Here is a 21,117-nt window from a genome sequence, read left to right as displayed (position 1 = left end):
AATCTCCAGCCTGTTGCTTTTAAGCCATTTCATCATGTTGTTAAACGCAGAGTTGCATTCCATCTCCATTTGTTTAAGATCATTGCCAAAGTATTGAAAGGTTGTATCATCCGCAAACAGCGTAGTTTTAAAAGGTGTCACCCTCGGAAGGTCATTAATATAAATCAGGAACAAAAGTGGGCCCAATATACTTCCCTGAGGTACGCCACAGGTCATAGGAATAAAATTAGAAACGATGCCGTCCAATTGCACACTCTGTTCCCGTCCCTTCAAGTAGTTTCGGAGCCAAGTTGTGATATGATGGCTAAACCCGAAGCGTTCCATTTTGGCAAGTAAGATTTCGTGATCTACAGTGTCAAATGCTTTTTTTAGGTCTACGAATATTGCCACGGATAGTTTGCTCTCCTTGCTGTTTTCGAAGATATGGCGTAGAAAGTTATGAAGTGCATGAGAAGTAGAGTGTTTAGGACGAAAACCAAAATGGTTCTGGGCCATGTGATCACTATTGAAGGGAGTAAAGATCTGTTTGTAGACTACTTTCTCCAGGATTTTAGAGAGAGTTGAAAGAATGCAAATAGGCCTATAATTTGACATGTCGCTTCGGTCACCAACTTTAAAAAGAGGAATGACCTTGCCGCACTTCCAACTTTGTGGGATGTAACCGCTGATCAGAGATATGTTAAATAGCTTCGCTAAGGGGTGAGCAATAACATCCTTTATCCCCTTTAAGACTACGCTCGTGATCCCGTCGAATCCAGAGCTAGATTTCAGAGGGAGCTTTTCAATTATATTTAGGATCTGGAAGTGAGTTAGCGCTTTGAAGTAATAAGTGCGTTGACTAGCTTTTCTTTGAACATAACGGAGACTGTCCGCTAAGTTGGTGTCAGACTGACCGCTCACCAAGTCACCAATTGAAGAGAAGAATTCATTGAATGAGGACGCAATCTTTTCCTTGTCGGTTATGACTTCGGAATTTACTTTGATTTCAGAAGGAGCACAATCCTTACAAGATGTTCGACCAAGAAGGCGTTTTGCTCCTTGCCACACTTTACCCATGTTCATTGAATTGGAGTCAAAGTATTCTTGCCAGTATTTTGTTTTTGCAGCCCTTATGATCTTTGTGTAATTGTTCGAGAATTTAGAAAGAGCAAGTTTGTTGTCGGGGGAAGGGTGTTTTTGAAATTTGACAAACAGCTTTCGTTTTTCCGCTCTCGATTTGAGAATGCCGTGTGTCATCCAAGGGCTATTTTTGCCCTTTCCTCTGTCATGCTGATTTGTTATTATTGGGCAACATACGTTGAAGGAAATAGTTAGTTTAGTTTGAAAATCGTGGAATGCTAAGGATGGATCATGGGGTGGTAAGTGCCAGTTGGTATTTCGTAACATGTTACGCAATTTCTCAATATTCTTATGGCTGGTGTTATTACGCTTGGTTACTCGAGGAGCCATATTCAGGGGCAAGGCACTTTCCAATGATGCAAATGTTCCGAGGTGGTCACTAATATCACAAAGAAGGACACCACATTTTGTGTTGGTCGATACATTCGTATAAATGTTATCAATTTGCGTGGAAGATTGAGTTGTGATTCGAGTCGGAGCGTTAATTAGAGGAAATAATTGGAAAGAAAGCATGAGGTCACTAATCTTTGAAGATTTTGGGGTCGCCTTCAGGAAATCGGCGTTGAAATCGCCGCAAACAAACAAAGTCTTTCTTTTTGCAATGCATAATGAAATGGATTTGTCCAGCTGAGCTATGGCGTCTTGGATTGGCGCGTTTGGAGGGATATAAATGGATAAGATACAAAGGTCTGCAGTCTCTATTCCTAAAATTTCGCAACTCTCCGAAATTAGGCAGGCACCATTTATTCTGGTGAAAGGGACAGACTTGTTTAGAAGTATGCCTACGCCGCCTCCTCGCTTCCCTGATCGTGTTTCAAAATCAAAAGAATAGTCGTTAAAAAGTAGTGGCGCTTTGTCAGCTTGCCAGATCTCCTGGAGCACCAGAACTCGGGGGGTTTGCTCATCGAGAAGGAGTTTTATCTTATCATAGTTAGCAACAATGGACCGGGTGTTGAGAGAGATCAACCACTGCTCACCCTTCTGCAGGTTTTCAACGTATCCCAAGTCGTCTAGGAGTGATGCTCCGCTAAATTCGTCCAGGTTATCATTGAAGTCCGACATAACTGTACCAGGTGTGAATTATCCCAAAATGAAACAACTCCATCGCCCCTTCGCCGGTGAGCTTGTCTCGTGCCCTGAGAGAGGAACTCAAAATTATTAGATAATAACGTAAAAAATCCTTTGGGGTATACATAGTATGTAAGGTAGGATAAGATTGAGCGAATAAATGACAGAATCAAAAATAAATTTGAGAATAAGTACAAATCATAAAATGCTGGAGAGATGTGTCCCCCTCAAAGGTGCTTCATCTTGTTTCCGCTGTTGTCCCATGAACTGGGTCACTCACACAACAAGGAGGGTCGTTGTGAACCTTGGATTCTTCACTCACTGCCCGAGAGGGATCATTGTGGGCATTTGAGGGGGATTTTCAGCTGGTAGACATCCCATGATGCCTGGGAGCATTGTGGTTTGGCTTCTTGAGCTCTAGCTTCTTGATCTTTTTTATTCGCGTCGCATCATTCGATGGATCATTGTTGGAGGGGGCTTCGGGCATTGGAAGCGACCCCGCTTGGATCTCCCCCCTCCTCGAAGACTCCCGTAATTCCAAGACTTCATCGGTTGCTTCGATCAGACTTGAATGATCCTCTGCGAGCTTGTTTCTCACAGATGAGTGGTACTTATTCAAACCTAAGTTCGGGCGGAGTGAGATGTCACAAGAACGGGTGGTGAGGCCCTTTTCATTAATATTTGCTGGTGAGTTGCTAGCATTTACATTAACGTCATCCTCCGATAATACAGATACAGTCGCTCCTTTTATGAGCTCAGATCGGCAATCTCGGCCAATATGGCCTTCCTCCTTACACCTGAAGCATCTCTGGATTAAATCCCTGTGTTGAAGAAAGATCTTCCTACCCCGTACTTGAACGAAGTCAGGGATCGACGTGAGGGGTTTGATCTCAACTTGGACTCTCTTGTGGATTTTGGATCAAAAGCAACGTCAGATCGTCCAAACGGAATAGGGAAAAGGCACATTGAATTGCTAACTAGACTGCTCGTAACATGCCAGGAACACCTTTTTCCAGACATTATGTTACCTGGGTCACTGATTATGCATAAGATTTGGATGGAATTAACTAAACACAACTCAAACTCATTTTAATTCAGTAACGAGCGAGGAATTGATTCAATCGGTCTTATATTTGGTAGCTCAAGGTTAACCAGGCTGACTCGCAAAGCGCCCTGTGAAGTGCAGAGCTTAAAACACATTTCGTGTAGAGTAGAAAGCCTATTGAAATATTTAAAAGAACTTGGGACGAGAGAATCAACATCTACGGAAAAAATGTTATTTACTGTCTTAGGGTATGAAAATATATAGGTGTATCATTTGGAAGTATTTTTTCTTTCCCACAAACTTGCACTGACAAAACATTTTGACCTTATTTATAAAAATCCTTTTCTGGTTCAACAGTGCATTAGTGTCGTTCCATTCATCATTCACATTCAAAAGCCTTAGTGCTGAAGCCCCGAATAACTGACTTAATGAGTTCAAGGATACTTCTCAGTAACTAGCGCACAAAAGTTATTCTGATCCCAATTCGTTCGAACTGTGGTGCCACTTTCAAGCAACGTAACGAAATGATCGATGGCAGGCTCTCAAGTATGTGTACATTGTCCATACTTTGGCCAGTCAAAGCACTCCGACTCTTTCAATTAACGTTCAACAGGCCGTTATGGCCTCCCTGAGAATGTGGGTAGTATTCCAAGAGCTAACAATGCCTTTCCAAGCACCTTTATTTAGCATGAGAAAAACGTTCATCGAACTAAGGCCAAGTCTACGAAATAAGTACGCGTAATGTATGTAAGGTTCAGAGGGGCACTCTCTAACGCGTATGGGGAAAACCAAGTCCAAACCTGGCTTTCTCCCCTCACGGCGAGCTAAGAAGGCCGTGGGCAAAACAGACCGGGCCCATGGGGCCCAGCTCGTCCCCATTGGGCTTTTCATAATCTCCCCTACTGTAAATCTCAGAGATTAATGCCAATGACACGAGGCAGGCTGGCAAAGGGATGAGCGAAAGGACGTGTTGTCGATGTTGTTCCAATGTCCATCTGTCTTCTTCCATTGACATAAACAGGCGCCATAAAGCTGAACGAACCAGAGATACTGAGTTGGTACCAAGGTTGACGAATGGTGGCGGTGCTCAACTAGTGACTGGTACTGTTCGAGCTTCCAAGGGCCATTGGCTCTTCCTCTTTCATTCCGAACCAGTCCTCCGTCTGTCTTCCTGGATCTTGAGTCCAGCCAGGCTAGTTGGTAGATGTTCTCTCATCTTAATAATGGGAGAGCGAAAGAGAGACCAATAGAAAGAAAGAGAGACTCCCTTCTGAGGTTAGCCCGCCTCTCTGCCACCGGTTCCACCGATTTTCAAGTTCGCCCGAAAGGAGCTTTCCAAGGTGTTTGAGAATGGAACGAATTGGTCTGACAGTATAGTTACCTCCATGGACATGAAGGGAGGCTCTGCATGGAGGTGCATTGTGAATATTGTCCTGACGCTTTTCGTTCTCCAACATGTTCTGGCTGATCCTGAGACCGTGGACGGGTTGTATCTGACCAAGAAGAGCGCTCCAGTGAATCCTGTCTCTCCAACCAATCAGCTCAGAGGACCCCCTATTTGGGCTCCAAATGTTCCCGGGACATTGCCCAAACCCCACGTTCCAGGAAAAGATGTTGGGAAGTTTGTACCGGGTCACTTGGGACAAAACCATAGAAGAGCTTTTGACAAGTTNCCACCGGTTCCACCGATTTTCAAGTTCGCCCGAAAGGAGCTTTCCAAGGTGTTTGAGAATGGAAAGAATTGGTCTGACAGTATAGTTACCTCCATGGACATGAAGGGAGGCTCTGCATGGAGGTGCATTCACAACAGTCTCCTGTACAAAACCACCCAGCCGTCGGTCAATCAATTGCCGGACCTGCCAACGCACCACAACATTCCAATCAGTTCTCTCCACCACTCCAGAACACGGGCTTAAATAATGGTCATTATGGGCCTAACTCTTTGATCCCAACTTTTCCCAATCATCCTGTTATGAAATGGCCTCGACCTCAGTACTTCAGTAATCGCATGAGCCATCAGCCACAACCGTCTGGAGCACAGTCCATTCGGATGGATCAACCCTCCTTTGTGACCCCTACAGCATTACCGACTCTGCACTCTTTTCCAAACCCTCAAGGAACTGTACCTCAGGAGAAAGACTCGATCCAAAATGGTCCTTCCAACCTCTTGAACGCTCTCCGAGCCTCCACTCGAACTCCCCAGGCAATTCCAACTGTTTCCGGCGAAACTGCTAAGACCAAAGAGGACTTAAATCAACTTAACTCATTGAAAGCCGGGCTAAAAGGCTCCTCCAGTGTGGTCACCAAACCCCCTCAAGCCAAGAAGGAATTAGAAACATCGTCTGGATATAGCCAGAACCCGATTGAACCTAAGTCAAGCTACATCAAGGATACCAGGAGTCGCACTGTTTTTGAGCCTTTCGGTCTTGGATCAAGGACCGATGCGTTCAACGAAGGTGATCGACACAAGACCATAGTTGGCGTGGTTATTGGAATCGTTTTCGTGGCAGCCTTTGTAGCCATGGGTATTGGTCTGGCGGCTCAATGTGTCGTGGACAAGATCAACCTTACGAAAACCCATGCCCTCTTCGGCAACATGAAAAGTCCCAATGCTGATGACGAAACGCCCCCAGAGTTGCGTGGGAATGGTCACTCTTCCTTTGGAACTCCGTCATGTGAGCGAGGACATCTTTTGAGACACGACGAGAGGAATGCCAAGGTTACCCATGGCAACCTTAATCAGGTGAGGATATCAAGTGCACGAAATGTATCCAGATGACCTTTCTGTTCCATGTTAATGTTAGTTTGCTTGTGAGCCCTGTTCTAATCGAGTATTTGTGTTTATTCAAGCAACTCTTGGAAACATTGGCAATTTGTGTGTTAACGTCAGAGGGAACGTTGAGATAAATACCAGAGCCCTATTTCTTTTCATTTCCAATGGTTCGTAAAAAAAAATTGGGGTTAAAAACGCTTCATATTCTTCTTTGTTGCTTCGAATTTGAGCATCAAATTTTTTAAGAATGAAATGTCTTACAAGGTAAAGCTGAATATTTATTTAGCAACGATTTTGAAAGGATGATTGATTACAAACATTTGTACTTGTTTGTCAAGAGTTCGTTAGACCTTTTTTCGACGAGGTCTCCGAAACTTTGCTGGTGATACTTGTTTAAACATATGCGGTAATAAGTGAAACAAAATCAAATTGTTGAATGCCTTTAAAGTAAAGGAAAAACTCTTGTCAGATCATCAATGGTTTCGTAATTTTAGATCCATTCAATGATATTTCAATAATAATATTTCGCTTCTCATTATATCCTTCTAAATCCAGCAAAAACTATTTTTCAATATGTCACACAAATGACACGAAAAAGAGTCACAACAAAGATACATTCAACTTTATCTTTTCATTATTTTTGATTTGATTAAAATTGAGGCGAAATGTATTTGTTACTCTCGTAAATCTTCAAGCTTCCAATCAAAGTAATTTCCATTAAAGTGAGCTTGCTTGGCAAAACTTTTTGTTAGAAAATTGCCCTGCCAGCTTATGTTGATCTTTCTTTCGCAAGAAAATAATCCTGTGAAATTCAGTTGCAAAAAGCAAAAACAATACATATTTAAAAAGTGGATCAAGTGCCTCCAGTGCTCTCGTTATTGCTTGGATTGAAGACTCACTAAAAGGTAGAATTGGAGGTCCTTGTTTTTATTACGAAGACTCGAAGCAATTAGTAGTAATCCAAATCGTTGTCGGATCCGAGAGCGCTCGTACGTGCGTCAAAAACCAATCCGAAAAGTGCCTTTGCTACGTAATTGAGTTAAGCCGTCTCGTTCAGAAAATGAGATTGCCTAGAAGGTCGACGCAAATGTTACTGCTTATGCCAGTTCAACAGGTGCACAGACCTTCAACCTTAATTTTGATCTTACTATAGTGGTCATGTCAGGCATGAACCACTGGAATATTGAAGGAGATCCTTGTGTCGAGAATTGAAACATTTCGGAATCGAATAAACGCATTGAAATCATCTGTAAATGGGACTGGCCCAATGTCATTGTTACTAAGTACATCATTTCCAACTCGATCGAACGACTGGGTCCCTCTTAATGTCCGCAACATAACTAGACACCAAGAATGAGTTGGCCCTTTTGGGGAAATTGATTACCAGAAGACAACAAAATCATTCATTCTGTGCCCTTTTAAGTCCTGTTTTGCGTTTTGCGAGGGTCTCTCTGACTTATAACAGAAGAGAAAAATTCGTATCGTCTAAAGCATGAATCATCGGAAAATGGACGGTGATGCAAGGGTCCAGCATTGGGGATCCAGAGAATCATGTTGTGAGCTTTTTTAACGACTCCTTGCTTTTAGAATACTCATTTTAAAAACCTGAGCTTCAGGTCCTGCACTTGAAAACCCAAGTATGAATTGAAAAAACAACACTGGCCCAAATAATTCACTTGCTGAAATTGGGACTCAAAAATTTCTCAGCAGAGTTTGTCAAAGTTAGGTTGTAATAAATGCATAACGTTCAAACCCTCAGCTTCCTCGCGTCATCTATATTGGCTTTTAACAACACAATTTGTAGGGAAACATTTTAAAATTAAATGTTAAATAAGTTGTGTTGAATTTCAACGATCTACATTTTTTAATTGTGAATATATTATGATAAGAGACTATGAGTTGCTCTGGCACGTAGCATCAGATTTTAGTCCTTTTTTCTACATAATCATAGTTCATAAATGTTTCTGTTACAAAACTATACAATACGGTATATACCGATAGTGTGCGGATACAAAACATCAATATAAAGCAAAAAGACGGCGAAGTTCATTATAAATTTACACATTGGATACAAAATACGATTAATCCTCAAAGCAACACCTTCTGAATAAGACTTGGTGATGGATTTCGCAGTTTCCCATGATGCAGCACTTCAATGCAAAATGTAGTTCCTTTAGAAAAAGATAAGTCGAAGATGCCAAGAGAACTTTTGGGTAGGCAACTCGGCAAACTTAAACAGGACATCCTTTGGACTTGTGAAAGGATTTTCAACGCACTCAGGGTCACATTGAATCACGTTGAAAATGGGTTTGGTGGATAAATTTGGGTCTCTGATTGCCTTTGGTGTTTTATGTTGCATTTTCATTTCGGGTTGGTAGGTCAAGATTGACTTTTGTGGTTTTCGAATTTTTCCCACAAAAATGCTTTTGTACACAACCAAATGTCAGCGAATTCAGTAAACAAAAATTACACTTAAGATTTGGAAAGAAAACATATTCTTTTCGAGCCATGACCCTTACCAAAATATTTGTTTGCCATTTCTGTACTTTTTCATATTCTACTGATCAGTCTTGGGCCTCGATTATTGTGCCAAAAAGATTGATACCTGAAGCATGGGAGAAATACACCTGTTTGTTCAGTAGTAAGGATGATCCATTAATCGCCGACTTTAGCCACTCAAGGAGATTTTGCGGATGCAGGAATTGCCGCAACATGAATATTTTGATGACATCATAGTAGTTTTGGTTCAGTAGGAGACTATATCAAATGTAGCATTCCGTATTATAGATAAAAACTACTTTTGATCCCAAAAACTACTTTTGATCCCAAAAACTACTTTTGTCCTGTCGGGCGGTTTTATGGGTTGTCTTATAATTCCAAATCTGACAATGACTGGCTTGTAATTTCAGTTTTATACTTCCCGTTGCATGTAAGATGAAGCAGTGAGCTTGGAAATATTGTGTGAACTTCATCATGGTGCAATTGAATAGATCTCCCTACATGCACAGCATTGGCAGGGTGATTTCATGTCTTAATCGGAAGATATGTCTTAAGAATCCACCTTGAGTATTGTTCATTTTTATAACACGAAGTTAATCCCATTCGCTAAGATCTTTCGAGATAGGAGATTACCTGCACATTCTGTGCATATTAGTAGGTAGACACCTGAAACTGGAAATCAGAATATTTCCTTAAAAAGAGAGCTTGTCGTCTCCTCCAAATTCTATCTCTCTCTTCCCACTCGTTGTCATTGCCCATCTTCCGCCTGAAAGTGCGGACTTCAAGGGCCTCTCGACTTCTCGGTAAATCTCTTTTATTGACGTGTCAACACTTCCCAAGTGTTTTAATGGAATCTCGTTAAACCATTTGTAGTTTCTGACCTTATCACTTTCAGCCAAACTAGTCTTTCTGTAACTTGACTGTAATGTTCACTGAGCCCTAAATGACAAAAATACCCTCCCATTCCAGCCTCTCTTCACGGGCAAACTGATCCTTCATGATCCTCCAGGGTTGTCGTCCTCAGCATTATGTCGAACCACGGCTGCAGCGGCCAACAAAATGACGAACACCCTGTTTGCTGCCCAACAAGCCGTCATCATGCCCAGCCCAGCCGAGCAAGTGACTCATGACCTGGTTAGCCCTAAATACGACACTGACGACTGCACTGAGGATGAGGATGACAGCGATGATACCGTTTATGAATGTCCCGGCTTGGCTGCCAACGCCACGGCCATGGAAGAGATGGTGGTCCGGAATCCCTTCTACCTTCAAGGAGGCGAATTAGGTCTCATGCCCACAGTAACCACGCCGAGTGAGCCCAAGCCCATCTCTTCTCAGACTAGCATCTTCCACCACGGAATCAAAGGTGCCAACTGAAACCGAGACCCCAAGTTGGAAGGTGTTTTCATACACTTGCCTTGTTGCTTACAATTTACCACCCGAATAGCAACATAGCGACGCAACTGGTATATTTCAATAGCACATACTAACATATACGAGATAAATAATTGGCATATTCATTCAGACGTCATTAATCCCTCTTTCAATCAGCCATTGGCTAACAACCTTTTCAAGTCGCTGGGCTTGATTGCAATCAGATTCAAGTATCCTGTATGGAACTCAACAGAGCAAAATAACCCTTAATGTAGATCGATGTTCCCATGTGAATGTTCCACGTACCCTAGATGTACCAGCTCTTTTCAATCACATCGGATCACCTTATTTTTGTAGCGAATTCACTTTCCCTGTCATTCCCTGATCCCCGGTAACTATGGTTGGCTTATTTTTGACGACAAATTCCAAATCATACGCACTTATTGGTGTTGTTTCATACATGGATGTGGATTTCTGGGTTGGAACTAGCTTTGATGTGAGCTTCACAAAAGTGAATGGATCAATCCATCCATTCTCTTGATTGGCAGTTGTCGACAATAAAAGAACGTTTTTAAGCCTCGCTCGTTAACGAGCCTTCCTTGACTTGATTGCAATATCTGACGCACGCGAGCTGACTGGGTTGGTTCTCCATTTCAAACTCGTCAATTCTTGAGATCGAGCCAAGAATCAAGCAGCCTTTGCACCACGCACATCTAACTCTCAAAGGGAAAAGAAACTGAGGATCTGAGCACACAGAAATACCCCAAAGGCCTCGTGTATGTTTAAGATTGCGAGTAACGCACTCAAATTTGGCCAAGTAAGAAATGTATTTATTACAAAACTTGGTAATCGCTTAGGTTTAGAAAATCATGTCTCGTTCATTCCAAAATGGTGGCTGAAAAATGATAAGAGGATTTGGTGACTTGAAATATGGTTGAACTAAGTGGCTCTTTGGGATTTCAATCCAAACGAGGTAATCAATGTGAGTCTGATGTCTTTAAAGGCTTAGAGAGTGATTAGAATGGTGCAACTTGAGTCTTAGCCGTCAAGACCCTTGCTTCTTTGCAATGCTTCAAAAGCTGCAATCTCTTTTTCTTCTTTTCTGGCATTGCGGTTCTCGTAATCCAATCGTCTTTCCACAATCCTTTGAACAAGTTTCTCGGTGGTGAGTGAATTACCAGAGTTGACTAGGCGGAATTTGCCTAATTTCTTTGGCACTTCATACGGATCAGTTCCATCTTCACATGGGCTCACATATGTTTCGCCATGGCAGACTACGGTCACCTGTGGAGATGAATAGCACATGGTCGTCAAAGGCAAATATCAAGTTATTGTAGTTTGAAATTATGTCTAACGGTAAAAGGAAAACTGCACACTTTAACATGTTTCTTCCATGGCAATGACGGGTCGTTATGGAAAAGTAGGTCAAAGCTAGCGTACCCGGCAATGAAGATTATGGTACAGGGTGACAACTACGTTCCACTACTAGTTCATAAAAACGCCTTTTTCTGTGTATTGCTTTGAGTGTATAGAATAGTCCACGAATAGTCACTGCGTGGACAAGCTCCATCTTGAGTGCTATCCAACTGCAGAGTCAGGGAAGTCAGTCAGTCTGGAGGGGGCACAAAAACTCCATTGAGCACTTTTGGGACAAGAGGATTCGACCACTTGGTTTTCCATTACGCAACGCCATGAACCCTTGAATCTATTTCATTGGAGAGGAAAGCTGAGTTCAATTACCATACTAACTCAGTTCAAATAATAGCTCGAGGCAAGGGGCCAATCTCAACCAACAGAAAACATGTGCCAGTTCTGTTGCTGCCCAGCAATGTTTGAATACAACATTTGGTATTAAAAGTGGATAGGCTGAATGACACATTAATTCAAATTGTGGCACAAGCTCTGACTATGATTTTAGTTTAACCAACTATTTTGAAACTCATTTTCAAAGTGATTGCCTTTTTAAAGTGTTCTATCACATAATTTCAACCTAAGCTACCCCGATGGTGTATTGGTAGATCATCCTCTTTCCACTACGCAAGAAGGACGAAAGATATAAGACCTCTGCGAGGGCGCATTTTTATTATGTCGGGTCGCAGGTAAGCCACTGAGTTTTTTCGCGATAAGATCAATGAGGTATGAGTTGAAGGAACTCAGATGGCAAATTTCAGCACTGTTTGGGCTTTGTTTGACGAGTAACGGTCTATTGATGCTGGTACTGTCTTTGCAAGAGCGCGAGTCATTCCAAGGAAGGAAAATTGACACTACGACGGATAGCGCCTCGTATGACAGTAGTAGGTTTTAAAATGACCTCAGTTCAACAAAAACCATTCAGCCGATATGAAAACTATTACTTAGGCTTCAGATTGCCATACGCAAAATCGGAAATAACGCTTTCGCCGAGAACCTCTACTTCTATATATTTCGCCATCCTTGCATTATGTTACCCCTGATTTGATCCCTGGCAAGCCGAGTAAGAGCGCCTTTGTAGCATTTAAATAGCAACATGAAAACTTCTTTTTTACTGGTTTTTAACCGATGCTTGGGAATGAGTTCCCAGCAAGTCATGTCATGTTTGATAAAATATTTGGTCCCATAAAGAGTTTGAATTGGCCATTTTCAGGCATCCTTGAATGTAAGGTGGGTCAAGTATCGAATGCAAAAAACGATCAGATCACGTTTAAAACTTAGCAAAGGCTCATCTAAGTCGTAGAATCGTCGGGAGAGCTACGGGCAAAAAGTCATAGAGAACAGGGCCTCTGCTCCAGACAAAAGAAGCCTTAACATTCTTTAGAAGCGTGATGTCCATTGAATTCAATCTAAGTCGTATGGTACAATCTTGGAACGGATAGCAGCTATCCGCACCGTGCGTACAACTAATGCCTCTTCTATCGCTCAATGTGTGCTCAACTTCTGGGTTGTGACAAAGGCCACTGAGGCATTTAAACATGTAAATAATTGGATATCATTATTATCTTCGTTGGACACTATACAATTCTAGACACTAAAGCCTTTCCCAATTATAGAGATGGCTCATACCAGCGATATTTCGGGGACAGACCCTTTTCGAACTTGTTTAGCCTTGATGTAAGAGTTTAAAATAAAAAGATACGACCAAGAATTCGTGTATGAACGTGCTTTTGTTGCGTAACTTAAGTGTTACGCAGGATTTGTCCAACACAAAGAAAGTTTGCAGACAATAAGAAGTACGTATGATGATATCATAACTTTGTGTTGATGACAATTAATGTAAAACAAGAGTTCGCTTTATTTGATTCCTCTTTGAGAAGGCATTTAAAAAATCTTAAAAGCTGTCATTCCATACAGTAGCTTCGGACCCAAATTTAGGGATAGCTTTAGAGTAATGTATCATCTACAATTTTGCATACCTTTATGTGAACCTCTAGCAAACCTAATGTGAATAAACTAACAACTATTATCACGCATCTATTCAAAAATATACCTTGTGAAGGCAAGGCAAATGAAGGCGAGGAATGCAATTATAAGAATCAATGAATGACCTCATAGCCTGATTATTTTACTTTTCAACGGGGAACTAATCAAATAACAGACGTTCATAACTGCTTTACCCACATATTTTCAAGTAATCGTTGTGCGACTAAAGCGGCAACCCAACATCACATCATGTTCCAGCACATTTTTGGTAACCTAAACAATGGCTTTCTCACACAACGCCAACGGTTGTATTGACGCCTGAAGGAAACATGGGAATGGAACACTTTCTCTCAAAGATGAAAGAAAGCACGCACTTAATGTTTTGGTCCCTGTAAAATACCATATGGTGACATAGTTTGGGAAGTCTCCCACATGAATGCAGATACATATCGAATGAGCTTTACTTGGTTTTATCCACAACATCAAAACCTTCGAGGCTCAACTGACAAATCATTTGTTTGTGCCCAAAATATAGTAACCTTGCTAATATTACAGAGAAAACTTAAAAAGAGAATCATGCACATACACACTACCATCGGTCACAAATTTGTCAAGGGATTCAACATAGTTCGTGATTAAAAACTAGCCACCATTAGGACCAGGAAAATCAAGAATATAGAATGAACAAAAAACACTTACATTTAGGTCCTCCATCAAACTTTGGCTTATTGCGTAGGGAGCACCAATTACTACTTCATCCACACATCTACAACAAAAGATCAAGAGGTAAAATATCATTGAAACTTGCTGACAAGGACCTTCATGTCAAGAACACACCATCTTTGTCATCTGACAAAACCTAACGTTCTACTTCCAACCTACATACCTGAAAGCAAGAACGCTTAACGCACGCTCCTGAAGGTTCATGATAGGATAATTATATCCTTTGTATCGGTTCACCGCGGGGTCGGTGTGAAGCCCCACGATCAAATAATCTCCGTGCTCAGCCGCCTTTTCTAGAAAGTCCAAGCATCCAATGTGGAACAAGTCGAATGCTCCCGCCACGTACACAATCTTATCACCAGGCTTTGGAGGCCGTGAATTTGAAAATTGATTGATCTTTTGCGTAGTCGGCAAGAATTGGGAAACACCTGTCCACGGAGAGCGGGCGGACCCATCCATCGAGTAATCAGAATGATTCTCCGGCACCTAAAATATTTTTGGAGGAATCTCTTTAAATACGAAGGCTGACGGTCTTTTCATTATATCCTTTATCGCTATGACATGAAGAATGAAGACCTAAAACGAGGGTAAACGACAAGCTCAAACATGAGACGGAGAGGACATAAATTGGTAGGCATCGATACTTCTCTTCTGACCAAATGAGTTTATCTCCAGGGAATCTGATACAATCCAGTGGTTTGCACACAAATGTACAGATTATGAGTTCCTAGCCCTATCGAAAGTAATTTGACAAGCTCTCCAGGTGCTAGTCTCTTCTCTCATTCTATCTTCTGGAAGGATCGCCTTTTCTGAGAGGTCGTACCGTCCATTCGACAAATGAGGCAACAAACTAATATACCATGTCTATGTTAATCATTGTCTCCCATACCCTGTCTTGATTTTTGTCCGAAGTCTGAAAGAAAGTAAAATCTGTGAGCAATGCTAACAAAAATACGGGATCAATTTCTGATTACAATCGCTGATCGATTTAGAAATGCCATGAATTCGAAGTTAAGAGATACGTTTCCCGGAATTTCCTTAAGGGAAGACAATGAGGAAATAAATGATAAACCGTTACAACTTGGGGAAAAAACTGACGGTTTAGATTTTGGCCTGAATGTCAAAGAACTTTAAATGAGGAAAAGAAAAAAAAGAAAATGATGCATAGAAACATTATTATAGTGTTGATTTCGAACAAATCATAGAGCGAAGATAGTAAGCACTTTGTGCTAAGACCAATACAAAGATTTGTAGTTATGAAATTCTTGACCAATGACACAAAAATAACTTTTGAAGATATTGTCAGCATTTTAGTCATAACAGGCAAGAATACATAAATACAATACATACATAATACATACAAAAGTAATCGAATAACGCATCAAAATCACTTTTATGGAACGACAAAGCGTTCTATTTTACTGATTAAACATTGTGAAACTTTCTTGAAAAGCTGAAATGTGTTACTTTTGGTCAGGTAGTATTCATTTCTCTCCTTCCTAAAAGTTGAGGTTCAGGGATCACCCAAAGTTACTAACAAAACAACTTAACATTGAGCAATCGTAAGTATGACAATATCTGCGCCAAAAATTGTGTTTGAGAAGAAATTTGAAATGCTTAAGCATAAACAGGCGAAACTTGCAAAATGAAGTTTGAAATTAGAGTAACTTGTAAAGTAGCAATCAATTAGAGTCACAATGGTTCCTCTGGGTAATACTTTTTAAGAAAATCGAGTAACTGTAACTTATCATCTTGATACATTTCCATCGAGCAACTTTATGCTACACTGGTTCGATATTGTTGTTTTTACCGATATGCTACAAAGATGTATTTAAAAATTGTGAAGTGAAATGACTTTGCTCACCCCGTATTCCTTTTCGCCCTTGAGTTGATGGCACTTCGTCATCAAAAGCATGCGACCCACAAGATCCGTCGTGGACACGCCTTGAGTGCGCTCACACTCCTTGTATCGATTGGCATCCTTCACAGCCTGATAAGTATCAATCCCTAAGTAGGCAAAAACGGAGGAAGATCCAAAGCATGAAAGTTAACTACATTTGAACAAGAAATCCCAAAAGCTACTTGTCAAGCTCTCACCATCGGCTGTCATGGTAATGTCATTACCATGGACACAAAAATCTACGTTGTGCTTATTCAAAGTGTCAACCGTGGTGACGTAAGGAGCTCCTTCTATCACTTCGTCGACCCACTTGATGGCACGAACCATCCGATAACGCTCTTCCTACAAAAAGAATATGAAGAGAACAACACAAAAGCGTAATCCATTGTTCCATCCAAAAAAGATAAGTAAGATGTCGTGGATCTATTGGCTCACTTGATTGAAAACCGGAGGTCCTTTGTGTAGGGTGATTTCCTCATCCGTGTGCACTCCCACAATGAGGTAATCACCCATAGCTTTGGCTTGACGAAGGGAGTTGGCATGGCCAAAATGGACCATATCATAGCAACCATCGCACCAAACGCGAGTAATCTGAGACATTCCAAAACTGGTGTTAAAAAGGATATAGCTTCGTTTTAAAATGGGACTCACTTTTTTGGCTGATTCAGTCATGTTAGAACGGAGTAGGATGTGATTTTGGTGGATTTGCAATCGAGAATGTTCAGGGCTGAAGGCTCAGGCAGTTACTGCAATAAAATCAGGGACACGATGATGACATGGATATTAGACAGCCTGAAAAAGGGATGTAGCAGATAAGGAGGTTCTTTCTTTGAGGACGAGGTGGTTTGGCTAAGGGGACAACGGCTAAACATCAATCCACGAATCTTAAGACCAAATTTTTCAGATACTAACCGTTAGCCAGATGGCAGCGTAGTGGAAGTTTGTAAAGTGTGCAAATATTCAAAACTTCAACCTCAACAATAAGTTAATATTAACGAAACTCGAGAAAATATTTATGCGTCAGGCTTCATTTTCGACCTCTTTTCATAGTGCCCAGAGCAACAATTGAGAAGAAAAATGAATGATATACAGCTTGGTTTAATAGAATTGCGACTCGAAGCTTTTCTTACTCAAGCAGCCGCTTTTAAAGTTCAATGTGGTAGTTCTTCAGAATGCACAAGATCGATCAAGCAAATGTCCCATTAGGACTCCTGCCCAAAAACGGGCCTCCTCTCGAAGTCAACCTTTTTAAAGACTCTGAAGTCTGCACCTGCTCTACCCTGGGAGTTTTGAGCCCGCCTCCCCCCCCTAAAGTTCATTATCAAGTCTCTAAAAAAAGCCCATTTTGTCAAGAAAGAAAAGTAGAGCACAAACCGTGGTCAACTATTAGTCAATGTCTTTTGAAAAAAAGAATCCACAAACTTCATAGTCACTATGTTTTATGTGGTTGCAAAGACCATAGGGCGATAAGAAATTATGTTGTAAAATACAATTTTGAGACATCGCTGTTATTCATTTTTCTTGTGCCAATGGAGTCTCGCAGCAGTAAACTTATCGTGAACTACAATCCAAAACAAATGTCACGACTTAAGTAAACTAGGCTTTACAATTCAAACAAAGAAAGTCCAGACGGAGAAGAGTAACTGCGGAATTAAGTTTTGTTTGAAGGTCCCACATCTGAAATGATTTCTTTTTGTGACGTCATAAACGTCAAGGCCAGAATCAGAGTGACACTCCCATCTTTGGGCTCTTGCAATCGAAAGATTAGGTGCCGTCCAAAATCCGATGTCTAGGCCAAAAAATATTATAATGACCACTAAAAAGTCACGGGCTTATCAGAGTAAGTTATAAATATTTGAACCTAGACACCGGATTTTGGACGGCACTTAACTTTTTAGCTGCCAGGACCTGAGGGCGCTTGGGTAGTGGTGCAAGCCTGCGGTAGCTCCTTTGCCGGGGGCCAAAGGTGGGAGTGCCAATCTAATTCTGACGTTAACGGTTATATGCTTTAAGCCCACAGAAAGAAATGATTACCCCAATGTCTTCTATTTCAAGGTTAAGTGAACCCTCCATGACTTTATTTTATAATTTTCTTATCTGTCACTGGTTTGACTTCGTTTTAATTCGCTGATTTGGTTGAGAAGTCTAGATTTCAAATACGTCATTAGATTTTCTTTTGACCGGAAATCCTGACAATATCAAGGGCGAAAGCCAATTTGAACTTGGCGTACAATCAGTTTTCAAGTACAAAACGCTAATGAAGGATTGCTAATTGCTATAACAACATTGGTATCAAACGCGATATCTAGATGGATTCAAGTACAGCAATATGGACAAGGTCGAGAAATGCAGGCATAAGTTGGCAATGTTTTGAAATGAAGCTGACGATCTTACCCACTTGTGATGTGTTCTTGAATCCCGAGGTAATAACGAACGACTGAATTAGTCTGCCATTTTTATACGTTTTGGACGGTCCCTTTTGTACTGTTGTTGTCTTCCAAGCACAAGAAGTAGCGAATTAATTAAAGTTACTGTCAATATCGTAAAAGTGAGTCACTTACTCCGCTCTGGCGAGTCAAAGCGAAACTTTTTGCTAGAGCATGGAGTGCTCCTTGGCTAGAGAAAGAAGAAGTCTGGTAGACGTGACCCGGATCGCTTTCTAAGGCCAAGCAACCGGGGAATAATCATTTTGACCCCGCCGGGCCAGTCTTCTTCCTTCCGAGGCGAGATGTTCCAGCAAAGAGTAGACACACCAAGAAGACCTAAACAACGATTGCTGTTCGATTTCTTCAGAGACTCTAGATTTCTTCTAAAGAAAGGCGAATAGGGCATAACAAGGAAAAGAACAGAGAAAAGAACAGAGAAACGAAGGGACAATCAAATTTCCCTCCACTTTTTGACCTGCGTTCACAGATGGGAGACATATATTAGTGATGGTTAGTGTTTCCAAAAAACCTGGTTTTCGAAAATACAGTCCTCAGCTCCAGGTATTGAAAAGAAAAACCGGCTCTCAGGTCCGGTTTTTTTTCTATATTTCATGACGAGCAAGAAAACACCAACTTGATAAACTGTAACGGACTTTGGAATTGCGTAATTATCCAGTTGAACGGAATCATTCTTCAATACCATAAGTCATCAGGAGAAGCCATCACAGCGTGACTTGTTTGACCTGTGGCGAGCATATGCTGGCTCACTTTGAGTCATCTGTGATATGTATATATAGCTAGGAACTCTTGGTAATAAACGAGTCAACTACCATCTCTAGACTCATTTAGATGGTGGCCCTTCCGTCCATAGACCTGGTCCTCACTTTTGTCTATTCAAACTATGTTCAAGAACGGTTTAACATAGCATTATATTCCTTGCTCAATCTCAAAATATTCAGTGGAACAAAAGATAAGATCAACAGTTCAGTGACAAATGGTATATGATATATGTGTAGGTTGGTGGCCATTTTGTCTACTTAACTGTTCCATACATGCAACTTCTGAACGTCAAAACGGTTGACTTTTTATATGCAAATGGTATGTGAAGTTTTTGCATGGACTTGCAACCCACAAAGCTTGCAATTTTGAATCATTTCTAATAGCACAGTTTTTGACTCATTTCTTATCTTCAGTATAAGAAAAATGTCACACAAGCAAGGTTAAAAGCATAACATTTGTGTGATAACTTGCATCTTAGTTCAAGTACCATAAAGCATGTTCTTATCTGTCGCGGATTTCCAAGTTAACTAGAATTATTTCTGACAGGGTGAACACGATAAGTATTCCAAATAAATGCATATACTCTCTCATTGAAAATTGCTCTATATGCATTAGGTTCTTGATTTAGGCTCTTAGGCTCTTCAATGAAGTCCCTTTCACTGTGAAAAAGATTAGTCAAATTGACCGCTCTTGGCAAAAATATTTACGGAAAACACCTACTGCCAGCTTCACACACACACTATAACACCTCATAAAATCTCCCTTGTACATATGCTCAATGCCAATATCTGATATTTAAACATGAGCAAATACAGTTTTTTGGCTGGCTAAAGCGGATTGATTTAAGCTGATTTAAGCCAAAGAAAAATTGCTCATTTCTGGTCACTAAGGTATATAACATATCATTTTCAAAGAAATGGCTATAGCAAAAAATTGCTAATCCAGGTACAAATTGTCTCATTTTCCAACCTCACCATACAATAAACTACATACATGTGCACCTTCCAAAGCTAAAATTGAGTCTTTATTCCTCAAAACATGAAATTTTTCTACTAGTCTAGATATATGTAAACATAAATAAAAAATCATCTAATTCAGCTTAGCGCATCATCCCTTTCCTTTAAATTGTAAAATATCATCATTTTATGCCTTGGTTATAAGTACACTAGACACGGAGCTTTCCATCTTTGCTATCCGAAAATGATTAGTCTCCTATTTATGTATTATCACCAGCAGTATTTTATTATGATGCAAAGACAGGAAAATTGTTTACAAAGCTTGCATCACTCAATTCGTTTGCACCCTTCTAAACTGAGAGTTCAATTGGGCAAGATTTGTGTGGAAAAATAAGCAATAAACTTCAACAGGAAGAATCAATAATCGCATTGGTCCATATGAAGTAGCTCTCGTATGATCGACATATTTCTTTTTACGACAGCGATCAGAAGCAATAAAAAATAAAATCCTGAGTGATACTTTACTTGTTACTCCCTGCATGATGTCAAGTCCCCAAGTCTCGGATAAACGTTATTCTCCACCGATTAGTGGGCGGTGCACATTTTTAAATTTGTGGCAAAATGTTAAAAGGTTTAGATAGAGAGTTTAAAGGTTATTAATATCGTGTTAGGTTAGGTTGGGTTAGGTTAGGTAAGGTTAGATTAGGTTTGATTAGGTCAGGTTAAGATTTAAAGAAGTAGCACCGCCAACTAATCGGTGGAGAATAACGTTTACCCAAGTCTCGTTGTGTATTTAGTAGTGTTGGGGCAAGTCCAGCAAAAGTTAGCCTCGTTCTTTTATTTTTTTACTTTTTACCGGACTTGCTCCAGCACCAGTACATGCGTACAGTATGAGATTTGACCAATCGTAGATGATATCATGTAAGGAGTAACAAGTAAATTACTCAATTTTTTTTAACTTGGAATGCAAACGTCATACTTAGAGGATTTTTTTGTGGACTTCCTTACCGCTGCTGGGATCGGAATCCCAGCAGTTCAAGACGAGAAATTTATTCATT

At 40.7% G+C, this 21,117-nt stretch overlaps 2 protein-coding genes and 1 long non-coding RNA gene across 3 annotated transcripts; 2 read left to right on the top strand and 1 right to left on the bottom strand.

Moving 5' to 3' along the window:
* The first annotated feature begins 2,695 nt into the window (after positions 1-2,695).
* LOC131888680 (uncharacterized) lies at positions 2,696-3,451 on the top strand. The gene is made up of 3 exons (XR_009374142.1): positions 2,696-2,718; positions 2,788-2,846; positions 2,920-3,451. It is a non-coding gene; the product is annotated as an uncharacterized LOC131888680 (long non-coding RNA).
* Positions 3,452-5,040: 1,589 nt separating this feature from the next.
* On the top strand, positions 5,041-10,458 carry LOC131888675 (uncharacterized). The gene is made up of 2 exons (XM_059237595.1): positions 5,041-5,975; positions 9,474-10,458. Exons 1-2 carry the CDS (start codon positions 5,205-5,207, stop codon positions 9,879-9,881), a joined length of 1,179 nt encoding a protein of 392 aa, XP_059093578.1. The 5' UTR covers positions 5,041-5,204; the 3' UTR covers positions 9,882-10,458.
* A 228-nt stretch (positions 10,459-10,686) lies between these two features.
* Positions 10,687-16,624, bottom strand: LOC131888676 (ethanolamine-phosphate cytidylyltransferase-like; the record flags this gene model as incomplete). Its single annotated transcript, XM_059237596.1, is given in 8 exon segments — positions 10,687-11,162; positions 13,974-14,040; positions 14,161-14,483; positions 14,887-14,910; positions 15,862-16,004; positions 16,095-16,239; positions 16,333-16,488; positions 16,549-16,624. Coding segments are annotated over 8 exon segments (1,125 nt in total). The 3' UTR covers positions 10,687-10,916.
* Positions 16,625-21,117: the final 4,493 nt, after the last annotated feature.

This window comes from Tigriopus californicus, chromosome 10 (assembly GCF_007210705.1).
Source record: "Tigriopus californicus strain San Diego chromosome 10, Tcal_SD_v2.1, whole genome shotgun sequence".
In the NCBI taxonomy this organism is placed as follows: Eukaryota; Metazoa; Arthropoda; class Copepoda; order Harpacticoida; family Harpacticidae; genus Tigriopus; species Tigriopus californicus.
Note: the sequence above shows the minus strand (reverse complement) of the source record. Positions and strands in the feature narration are given on the sequence as shown.